The sequence below is a fragment of the Protopterus annectens genome, chromosome 1.part0 (genome assembly GCF_019279795.1).
Source record: "Protopterus annectens isolate FY-2018-M chromosome 1.part0, PAN1.0, whole genome shotgun sequence".
Lineage (NCBI taxonomy): Eukaryota > Metazoa > Chordata > Ceratodontiformes > Protopteridae > Protopterus > Protopterus annectens.
The window spans coordinates 1,659,915,909-1,659,928,308 of NC_056725.1; the positions used below are offsets into that span (position 1 = coordinate 1,659,915,909).

General features: G+C 40.7%; 1 protein-coding gene across 4 annotated transcripts in view; it reads right to left on the reverse strand.

Annotated features, from left to right (window-relative positions):
- CCHR1.PART0H22orf23 (chromosome chr1.part0 C22orf23 homolog) overlaps positions 1–12,400 on the reverse strand; it is an 842,373-nt gene that overhangs the window by 217,230 nt on the left and 612,743 nt on the right. For all 4 annotated transcript variants that reach the window (XM_044068324.1, XM_044068333.1, XM_044068309.1 and 1 more), the window contains one exon: positions 7,961–8,095. In XM_044068324.1, coding sequence (XP_043924259.1) covers positions 7,961–8,095 — 135 coding nt within the window. The remainder of the gene's footprint in view (positions 1–7,960; positions 8,096–12,400) is intronic.

A 12,400-nucleotide genomic window follows, 5' to 3' on the forward strand; every position in this document is an offset into this window, starting at 1 on the left:
TCTCAGTAGGTTTGGAAGCAAGAAAGAGAGTAGAGTCAAGCAGTAATGGGCAGAGGTATGTAATCTGGTGATAAGTGAGTGTCACTTAGGATAGTTTAGCGTGAGGTAGGGATAAGGAGAGAAAAGTCAGGCAGTAAAGGGCAGAAGAATATAATGGGGTAAATTGTGAGTGTCACTTAGGATAGTTTAGCATGGGGTAGGGAGGCTAAGGGGGTCTGCGTGTTGTGCAGAGACAGGATAAGTTTTTCTGGTAATGTAGCTTGAGTGATGATTTAAAGAGTTTTGAAGATTCCATTAGAGTTATATGGGAGGGTAATGTGTTCCAAAGTATATTACCTGATATTTACAGATGCTCTCAGAGGTCATCAACCTATTTAACCTCTATTGCTGTTCTTACCTAGACATCAGCTGTAAATATATTATTTCACATTGTCTATGATGCCACTTCTTGTAAATTGTATTTTCTGTTGTAACTGTATTTGTTGGTGCTCAATCCAGTTTTTGTTTTTGCATACCTCCTTGATGAAACATTTCTCTCTAACTATTATGTATAACATTATTCTACTTTAGTATGAAATTATTTATGTTTAAATACTCTGGAGCTTTTCTCCTCGGGTCTCCACTGTAAATGGGCCTCTGGCCCAGTTAGCCCAACCCAGTTAACAAATGGCAAATAAATAAAACAAATAAATAAAACAGGTAGTAATCCTAGGTTGGAGAGCTTAGGAAGGAGTATGGTTTGTGACAACATGTTGAAGGCTTTTGATAGGTCAAGAGGTAATGCTAATACCAAGTTACCAGTGTCTCTAGCCCTATTTACCATGTCAGTGAAGAATAGGAGGGCAGTAGAGATGCTTTGGCCTGGATGGAAACCATGTTGGGTATGGATAAGTAAGTTGTTATGTAGTAAAAATTGTACAAGTTGCTGGTGAATGCATTTTTCCAATATTTTGGAGATGGGAGATAGGATGGCTATTGGTTGAAAGTTAGTTAGCTCAGTAGAGCTTCCCCCTTTGTGGACTGGAATAATATGTGACATTTTCCAGATGTTGGAGACTTTAGATTCAGAGATGGATCTGTTGATAAGAATACTGATAGGGTATGCAATGAAATTACCAGTTAATTTAAGGTGCTCTGATGGCAGGTTATCTGCTGAGGCAGAGCAAGGTTTAAGTTTACCTAATAATTTTTATGATACTTTTAGTGACAGGTTGAAGAGAGAATTTGGCTGAGTTATGGGAAGGGAAATTTGGGGGATTATAGAGTTGCTGGTCAGGGGGTGAAGAGGAGCAGGATTGATGGTAGCTGTGAAAGAAGAGGAACTGGGGTTGGGAGAATGTGAGATTAGTGAGGCTATAGATTGTGTAAAATGAGTGTTGAAGTCATTAACTATTTGTAGAGGTGGGGCATCAGGGCATGGACAGTGGTCTTTTTTGGTCCCAGGGTTAAGTAGTGATGAGATGGAGGACCAGACGTTTCTGGGGTTAGATCTATACTCATGTTGGATGTGGGTGTAATATAACTGTTTCTCTTTGTTAACTTGTTTCTTTACTTGGTTGCAGAGTTGCCTGACTACTTGTAGATTTACATACTTTTTATTTTGTTTCCAGTGACTCCATGCTATGTCCCTTTTTTCATGAGATTTTTACATGTTTTGGCTACCCAAAGAGCAAGATTGTTTCTGATTCTCTTAGTGTGCATTGGAGCAAGGGCATTAAGTATATTTAGAAAAACAGTGTTAAAATATTGGATTGCTGCATCTAGAGAGAGATGTTTCAGAATTGACCAATTTGTGTGCATCAGTAATTTATTAAACTTGTCTTGAGAAAAGTTAGGTTGAGGATAGTTTTCAGAGTGTGTTTCTTCAGTAGGTGAGTGGTGGTTCTGAGGACATAGGTGGGTAGATGATCACTTAGGATACTGGGAATGTGCCTGTAGTAGATGGGATACAAGAATCCAGTCTAGTGTGGATTGCTGCGTATAGTTTTTACTGTATTGAGTAGAAGAATTGATAATTTGAGTAAAACCAAAGAGGTTAGTACTATTAGTTGCATTTTTGAGATGAGAGTGTTAGCCAATTGATGCTGACATCACCTAAAGTAGTTGTCTCATGGTTAATTGTTTGTGAGATCCAAGATAGTATGCCTTTGAGTATGGGTATAGTCTGGCCTGGGGGAATATATAGTAATACGAAGCAGATATGTTTGGTGCTGTTAAGATTTAGAAAGGCTATAAGTATCTCTGCATTTGTGAATGTGAGAATGCTGTTAGTAAATGGAGTGATATTAAAGGTATCAGGGTACAGTAGGGCTACACCTCCTCCTTTCTTATGGGTTCTATCTAGTTACTCTATAGTTGGGGGGTATGATTTCTGAGTCTTTTAAGTGAGACTTGAGCCATGTTTCAGTTAGGGCTAGGATGTCAGGTTTGTACTGGTTAATCCAAGCATGGAAGGGGGATATTCTGTTGTGTAGGCTTCTAAGGTTTAGTGTTATTATATTTAGGCTTTTTGAATATGTTCTAGAGTGTATATTATGGAAGTGACCAGGATTTGGCTGGATGTCTCCAAACTGTTGTAATATGGAGATAAAATAGCAGTTTTGTGTATTTTTTGAAGCAATAGGTGTAAATGATTTAAAGTGTGGTTTAGTACGGGGAGTAGTATGGATTTTAGAAGTAGAGTAGTATACTACAGTATCGTGAAATACTTGAGGGGAGATATTAGAGAAACTGCTGGGGTGAGACAGATATGTGGGTTTGGAGGTAGCTGTGGAAGAATAATGTGTTGGAGTTTGTGCTGATAGTAATGTAGCATGCGTGAGGAGTATTAGAAATCTGGTGAAACATGATATTACTGGCATTATTAGTTTAGTGAATATGTATGTGAAGGACTGGAACTGAAAAAGAGTCTAGGGTTAGGATTAGGGCAAGATACAGTATTACTTGGATGGGTTGGATGTATGTGTGTAAGGGTTTGGTAGATATTGTGAGACGCTGAAAGGAGGTGATTTGTTAGAAAGAGTAATTAGTTGGTGATCCTGAATGGCTAGAGAAAGTGGGGAGGAGTTATGAAGGTATAAGTACAGATGTAGTTTGGGTGGGATTTGGGGGTAGCATAGGGGAGTGGAGTGAAGGTGGAATGGAGTGGGTTGACCCACGTTAGTGGGGTAGCAAAGAAATGTAATTTCAATAAGGAGATGCTTTGAATGATGACCCTGTTAAAAATCACTTTTTTTTACAGTTTAAACTTAGTTCTATGGGACCCTTCTGGTTTGCGGAATGGGAGGTTGAAAAGTTAGTAGATAGTCTGACTTCCTGATATAAAACAGAGTTATCCATTTATAATTACTTGGTTTCCTACTACAAAGTTACAAAGAAGCTGTGTTACTGGGGGGGGGTGCCCATGCTCTATATATATATATATATATATATATATATATATATATATATATATATATATATATATATATATATATATATATATATATATATAGACGGGGGGGGGTTATGTGGGGGGGGTTACATTTACAATCCTGGAATCTAGTTTTCAGCTACCCACTGGAAATCACACGAAAAATTAAGTCACAAGATAATAAAATATATTTAAATATAGTTTACACTCTGCTGGCTCTCCGAAATAGAAATTGCTAGTAATCACCATTGCATAGCCTGAATATAATTACAAAATAATAAACTACCATTCATTTATAATTTTTACTACATTTCGTATTTGAGTATTATTTTTGTTTTCACCTCAGTTTTAAATGTATTTGAATCACTATTCAATAAACTAAAAACAGGGCTGATTTAACAGTTATGACCAATGCACTAATTGCTGTATTATAGGAAGTTTAGATGCATTTTATAAACATACTTTATATAAACATCTTCAGCATACATTTGAATAATGACAAGCCTAACAATATTTCCTCACAAAATTATCTTTAAAGGACACGGTTCTACAGCACATATGCAAAGCATCACAACTTGCTCATTTTGAACTATATAAGGACAAAAATGAAAATAGCCAAGTTAATTGAGCATATGCTTAATTTCAATAAAATAAATAACATTGGCAAGACTGGAAACCAGAGAAGATGCATATCCATTTTTTTCTTACAATCATTTTCTAAATGAATTGTTTTGAGGAAGGTCAAAGTGGTAGCAAGCTGGGCAGGACAGACCAGACTTTCACAGCACCAGCCATAGTCTTCAGGTCATCCTGGGGGATCCCCAGGAGCCAGAATCCAACAGAGTTGGTCTCAGTGTAAGTCTGCCCTGATTCTGTAAGACCTGCTCTCAGTATAAGTGACTTTCTTTGGTGTAAAGCCTACCTACAAACAGGCGTACTACAGGGACTAGATTCCAAAACACCTACTTAGCCTGTTCTCAGTGTAAGTGGTCACTTACACTGAGAGCAAATATTTTGGAATTGCAGCCCACATATTTCCAGCAAGATAAGAGATATAATCCCTCCTCTAACATGTCCTCCTAGCTGGACATTCATGATCTTCCTCCCATGGGACATGCCCAACCTCCTCAAACAATTCATCAAAAAAGAGCAGCCGCTACATTTTGAGATCTTCACAAATTGACAGCCTCCTCACCCTGGCATAAACACTGACCTTAGGTACCCTGTGAAGGAACTTTATTTCTTCCACTTGCATCTCTGATCTCATCCTTTCTAGCACTATACAAAGCTCGTGACCATAGGCGAGGATGGGGACAAAATCTAGTAAACTGAGGGCTTTTCCTATGACTCAATTCTCACTTCATTACAGTCCAGTGTAAAGTGTGCACTACTGCTGCCACCATACTCATCTGTTAGTCAATTTCCCAGTCCCCTCTACCTTAATTTTTGAAAAGGACTGTAAGATATTTAAACTCTTCCACCTGAAGTGATTACTCCCCCAACCACAAGGAAAAAGTCCACTTTTTTTCTGGGACAGAACATGACTTTTGATTTGGAACTGTTGATTTTCTTCCCAACCAAACTCAGCAGCAAATTACTTCAGTGCATGCTGCCAATCACAATTACTTGAGGCTAAAAGGGCAATATTCTCTTCAGACAACAAAGATGCAGACCCCACATCCCCATACTGAATGTGATCCAAATCTTGGCTGCATCTAAATATCCTCTCCATGAAAAATCACAAACAGGGTCAGAGACAAGATGCGCCCTTGGCAGAATCCTACATACACCTTGAACGTGTTTTATTTAATACCAAGAAAATGGACACAACTCTCACACATCAAACAAAAAAAACACATGGCATGCAGCAGTGGCCAAAGGATCAGTACTGTTTTATCCAGAAGGCATTTTCAGATACATAGTCATACATCTTTTCCAGATCCCTCAAAAAAAAAACCTCAAAAAGCACAGGTAGATAGTACTGGCAAACTACCATACATTTCTCAATATCTGTACAAATACAAAGATTTGATCCACTGATTCATGCCATGGACAGAACCTGCATTGCTCTTCTTGAATCAAATGCTCAGCTACTGGATTGATGTCCTTTGTAGCACCATGGTGCATGCTTTCAAAGGGAGGCTGTGAAGTGCAATACCTCTCTGATTAGAACACACCTTCTCATCACCCTTTTCTTAAAACGAGGACCACTACCCCAGTTTGCCTAACAAAGGCATATTACATTATCCAGCATCTCAGCATTTCTGGTCAGATTTCATCAAAATCTACAGATGTGATCTCATCTACCAAAATAGCTCCAATTCCACCACCTGCTTTTGGCACTGCCTCCTCAGAGGTGAAGATATGTTATTACATTCAGGAGTTCCTTGAAGTGCTCCTTCCATCTCTTAATGTCTGCAGTTGAGGGCAGCATTTCTCCACTTTTGTTGAGAAAAGCCTCGGCAACATCCCATCTGCCTCCCCTGATTTTCCAGAAACTCTTAGAGGCCATTTTAAAGTATTTCTCCATGGCCTCTCAAAACTCCTTCAACATCTAGGCCCTCACTTTGGTGAGTCCTGCAGGTCATTGCTTTTCTGATTTGTCAGTACCAATCAGTCAGATCCAGAGATCAACTTAACACCACATGGAAGATTTCTTTCTTTAACCTGAAATATTTCTTTCCTCTGGTCTTCATCAGCAGGTGATTAGGTTACCACTATTACAAGAATCTATCACCTTTTAGCCACAACTCTTTGTTACTGACTCAGCTACTGAGATCTGGAATAGGGTCTGTTCAGACTCCAAATTCCTGACCTCCCTAGTTATATGGCAGAAGCTCTTCTAAATGAAAAAGTTGAACTCATCATGCTCAGAAATACTTGTTTGGCATTTTTAGGACATCACTACATATTTCAGTTCCTTGGGTCTGTTTAGTCATTACCCTAAGTCATATGACCAATCTCGACAAAAATTGAGCAGTTGACAGCTCAGCACCTCTCCTGACTGGAGTGTACAGAATGTATAGCCTCACATGTCATAACAAGACTGTAAAATTAATCACTTAGCTTTAGCCCATGATGTTCTGGTCCTCAGAACATTTATAAACATCCTTGTATTCAAATACATTGTTTGTTACAGACAATATATGACTAGAGAGGGAGTCCAAAAACAATTCACCATTCCAGGACAAATTAAGCAAGCTGTTCTTCCTGATCACAATCCTCTGAGTATCTCCACTATTTCCTATACAAGTGTTAAAGTCTCAATAAAGAACTACAGAATCCATAGGCGATATCCTACTGAGCATCACAGCCAAACATGTGCTAGATGCATATCACAAACAGCAGAGTTTTCCTTTCTGCAGTTGTTTTAAGAATACCCTCTAGTTTCCTGCTACAAACTCCAACTGAACAGCACCCAGAAGGGGCTTGTGAATATCCTCACACCTGCCAGGGTCCTCTCCTGAAGGTCAGCTCCGGGACACGAGACCAAACTGCTTGAAACATCTGGCTCAAGAACTACTGTTCCGAGTACAACTAAAACCAACTAAATCCATCTACTATTTTTCAACCTCCCTCACAAGTTTTGGCTCATGTGACATTCCATGGCCCAAGAGTAAGTTTCCATTACCAGGGTCTTGTCCATCTTAATACATTCTGATCCTTCCTACCACCTGACTGGCATTACACCTTCACGTTACAGATGGTGAGCCCACACTGCACCTCCGTGCAGCTTTTATAGGATGGATTTGAACTCACATGGTCACCCGATCAAAGTACTCACCATTGAGCACCACCCTTAGGCCTGGTTGGGGGTCCAAGTATTCTGCTTTCAGGTGAGTTTTTTGATTCTGTCGTTATTAGATGACAATCTCAGGCCTGCTTTTGGAAAAGCAGCCACATTCATAGCACTCGACTAAAAAGGGGCAAATGCCAACAAAATCAGGGACAAATTCCGAAATAATCAGGGACAATCAGTGGCACTTTTAAAATATTAGTACTATTAACTTGAGACAATGACAGAATAAGAGAATGTGAATTAAGACCCATTTTCTGATGCAAAAGGACTCTGTAACACTAATTATTGTCATTATTTATTGTGTAATTAACCTTCTTTTCTCCAAAAGTCACATGTTTTAGGACGGATTAAGAGGGACAGATAAAATTTGAGTCAAAATCAGACACAGTTGGGACATATATCGGTTACAAGTTTCTTTAGTGTGCAACACCTTCTGAATGGGCCTGGGCAACTTGCTTTGGAATCCAGTCCTACATCTTCTGAAAGAACAGCTGAGAGACAGTGCAAAGCTATCAAGTGAGAAACTACATTTATTGAGGGTCCTGTTATATTTGCTCTATCATATATTAGGTTTTGCAGTTCTAATATCTAAAATAAAGAGTACACATTTAACTATAACTTTTTTAGAAACAGTATAAATTAAATATACATGCGGTGCAACTAATCAAACAGCTTAAAACAGGAATTTTCCTCAAACTGCAATCATTAAAAGCTTGAAAAAACTACTGCACCCGTTCTACAAAACATACATTCTTCAAACCTGTCAGTCTCTGTAACATCTTCTTTCTGTTTTTCGATGGTCTGTTGTTTTGCTTTGGGCTCCTGATCATCTTTTCCCATAGCTAAGATTCTCTGCAGACGTTGCTTCTCTTTCTCAAGATCTCCTTCCAAGAATGAAGACAATTATCAGTCATTGTGTTCAAATAAATAAATATAACATTGAATCACTCATTTCAAAAAACATTCAGCAAGCATAAGGTCATGTATGTACCAAGAAACATTTAGCTTACATAAACAAAACTTCACTAGATCTGACTAGTTAGTTAGCTCTGCAATAGTTAAAGGGGCTCACTTACAGAAGATATTATTTCCCTGAGTGTAACATTCTAGATGAAATTTTAAAAATATACAAAAGTACAGATGTGTGAGAAACTGACCTTAACTGTAAGTTTCATTTATTTATTTATTTTTGCTTGGTTGTCCATTGTGGCAGCATAGCTTTTAAGTCCCCAGCTCCACTCAGTCTCTGCTTGTATTACAAGCAGGTTGTCAAACATTTATATGCCCCACTGAATCATGGATTTCAAACCTCATACTGGCACCAAGCTGCATGGGAATGGAGGGATCTGAGAGCCAGTACTCCAGCTCACAGCAGCTTCAGCTGCTTGTGATGTTTGGACCTACCTCTCTGCATACCAGTGTCACTCCTGGTGGTCAGGCTACAAAAAGTTGTTAGTGGAGGCAAAACCATTCTCAGTCTAGGGACAGGAATGGCCAGCACCACCTGTTGTCTTGACTCCAGCATCCACCAACATCAGACCAAGCAGTATCACTTGTCTGACCGCATACAACAGGGATGACAAGCTGACATAAACCTATCAAGCCCATCCCATCATCCAGTTTCTCCAGCACCAGAAAAGCTAATCAGGCTGAAGTGGTGTGGGTTGTACTCTCTCAATGACACAGATCCAAGCAAAAATACAGTTGTGTAAGAAACTTCCCATAACGGTAGAAGTTTGGATCACTGTTGAATAAGGGTTATATCTTGCCAAGGATGCAACAGCCAGCCAGCTTCTAAAGCTTCAGAGCACCTTCCATGCGTACAAACCATCAGTCAGCACAAGACAAGCTAAAAGGACAGGTTTGGGTGCAATGCCCTTTAGAGAGTTCATACCAACACAGAGAGGGATGTTGAGCCCTGAAAAGACAATACTAGGAATAACAAAAAAATAGAAGTTATGTTCTTACCATAACGTTCCATGTTAGTTGTCTTCTTCTTGCCTTCTTCTTGCTGGATGGGTTCGGAGCCGACCTCGGCTCCGACTCGGCCACTCTAAAAGCTCGAGAGTTGGTTCCACCGGCTCGAGGCTCCCCTTATATCCCACAATGCTAGGCAAGAGTTACCTCAGATCTCGTTTGTAAGCTAACCCTAGCTTATAATAGTAACAGAATAACTGTAAAAAAGAATCCACCTCTAACAACAGGACGAAAGAAGGGTGACCTACAGCCTGAACCAGGAAATATGCATAATAGCATATGTCTAAGAAAGAGGTGGTAGAAAGAGAGGTCACAATCACAACTCCTCTAGGTCTGTCCAGGCCAGGGGGAAGGAGGGTGGGACGCAAGAAGAAGGCGAGAAGAAGACAACTAACATGGAACGTTATGGTAAGAACATAACTTCTATATGTTAAGTTGTCTATCTCGCCTTCATTCTTGCTGGATGGGACCGCGTCCCTAGCACCTTGTCCCGGGTGGCCTAACGGAACAGACTCCTGAGAACAGTGGAACCAAAGTTAGCTCTATGCCTAGAAGCTAAATCCAACTTATAATGAGAAATGAAAGTGTGAGGAGTAGCCCAAGTAGCCGCTGCACAAATGGTGTCAATAGGCAGTCTGTCTTGGAAAGCTAAAGAAGTAGCCAAAGCTCTGGTGGAATGAGCCTTAGGTTTATCAGGCAAGCTTTGATGTCTAATCTCATATACAAGGGAAATCAATGATGTTAGCCATCTGGATAATGATACCTTTGAAACTGAAAGTCCCTTTCTGCTCTCCGCATAGGAGACAAACAGCTGATCAGATTTTCTGAACTGTTTAGTTCTATCCAAGTAGTACCTCAATTGACGGTGAACATCCAGGCAGTGTAATTTTGTTCAGACCTATTGGAGTATCCTGGAAAAAGACTGGTAGATCAATGGATTGATTCAGATTTGATGTCGAGACCACTTTAGGCAAAAAGGACGGGTTAGTTCGTAAGGATACTCTGTCCTTATGAAACAAAAGATAAGGAGGACGACAGCTGAGTGCTTGAAGCTCTGAAACTCTTCTAGCTGATGTAATAGCTACCAGAAAAAGAGTTTTCCATGATAATAATTTTAAAGAACAGGAAGCTGCAGGTTCGAAAGGGGGAAGAATCAAAGAAGCAAGAACTAAATTTAGGTCCCAAGGAGAAGGAGGATTTCTTATAGGAGGTCTGAGAAGAAAAACTCCTTTCAAAAAGGCTTTGCAGAGTTTGTGGGACATTAGGGCAGATTCAGAAATACCCACATGAAAGTTAGAAATAGCTGCCAATTGAACTTTAAGTGTAGAGGGAGATGAACCTGCATGGAAGAGTTCAGCTAGAAAATCAAGGACTAGTTGGATGCAAGCGGTGAAAGGATCTATGTCTTTTCCTTGAGCCCAATATGAGAAGCGTTTCCACTTACTCAAATAAATCTTTCGAGTGGAAGATTTATGGGAAGCTATCAATATATCTCTAACAGAGTGAGATAATTGAGGAAGCCTGGCTAAGGTTGGAACTGGAGGAACCAAGCAGTGAGGTTCAGAGAGGGGAGGGAGCGATGAAACTGACCCGACTGATGGATCAAAAGATCTGGAACTAGGTCCAGATTCCACGGTCGCTCCAAGAGAAAGCGATGTAGAAAGGGGAACCACACTTGTCGAGGCCAGTAAGGAGCAATGAGGATCAATGAGGCCTTCTGAGCGATAGCTTTCTGTATTACTTGAGAGATCAGTGGGAAAGGAGGAAATGCATACAGAAGTCCCCGGGCCAAACTTGGACTAGAGCGTCTCTGCTGGGTTGGCCTGGTAAAGGGAATAGAGTGAAATATTCTCTGCACTTGCTGTTTTGGGGAGTAGCAAAAGATCGCAGCAAGGCTGACCCCACTTGAGAAAAATTTCTCTCACTACAGAATCTTTCAGAGACCACTCGTGAGGCATGAGTATAGCTCTGCTCAACTTGTCCGCAATATGATTGGACTTCCGGGATGTGCGTTGCTATCAGAAACGCTGAGAAGAAATCGCCCATTGCCACAGTCTGAGTGCTTCTCGACACAGGGGTATGATCTGGTTCCGCCTTGTTTGTTAATGTACCACACTACAGACATATTGTCTGTCTGGATTGCAATTGTTCCCAAGGGAAGAGAGTCTTGAAGGGCTTGCAACGCTAAAAGCACTGCTCTCATCTCCAGAACATTTATGTGCAAGTGGCATTCATTTGGTTGCCATGTGCCCTGGACTGTCCTGCCCTGATAATGCCCCCCCCACCCGATCAGGGAGGCATCCGTTGTCAGAGTAGCAACCGGAGGAGGTGGAACAAAGGGTCTTCCCGACAGGAGCTGGGGGGAAGACATCCACCACATGAGATGCTTTTTGCACGCTTGCGTGATCACAATGGTGTGAGACATTGGAAGTTCCTGGTATGACCATTGAGTAAAAAGCATCCACTGAAGGATCCGCATGTGGTATCTGGCTAATGGAAGCAGAGGTATGGCCGCTGCCATAATTCCCAACACCTTTAGAACTAACCTGGCTTTGATTCTGTTGTTGTTGAGAAGGAGTGATACCAATTTGTGAATGTCTGATATTCTCTGATGTGTTAGCCTTGCAGACATGTTTATTGTATCTAGATTTACGCCTATGTAGGTAATAGTACGACAAGGCGACAAAACAGACTTTTCGCAATTTATTGAAATACCCAGCTTTTGACAAACGCGAAAAGTGTAATCTCTGGCCATCAGAAGGAGATGCTTGGTGGGAGCTGTGAGGAGCCAGTCGTCCAAATATGGAAACACCTGGAATCCTTGTCGTCTCAGGTGAGAAGCTACCACTGCCATGCATTTGGTAAACACCGGGGCAGTGGTGAGACCAAAGGGCAGGGCCCTGAACTGAAAATGACTGGTTCCCAGCCTGAAGCGGAGGAATCTTCTGGAGCGTCTGTTCATCTTTATGTGATAGTACGCATCCCAAAGGTCTATAGAGCACATCCAGTTTCCTTTGCCCAATAGGGGAAGGATGGATTGCTTCGTGACCATCCGTAATCTTGTTTTCTTGACTGATTTGTTCATGACACTGAGATCCAAAATTGGTCTCCAGTCCCCTGTTTTCTTTGGAACTAAAAAGAACCTTGAGTAGATTCCGGATCCTTGCTGGTCTGCTGGAACTGGCTGAATTGCTCTTTTGCAAGCAGTTTTG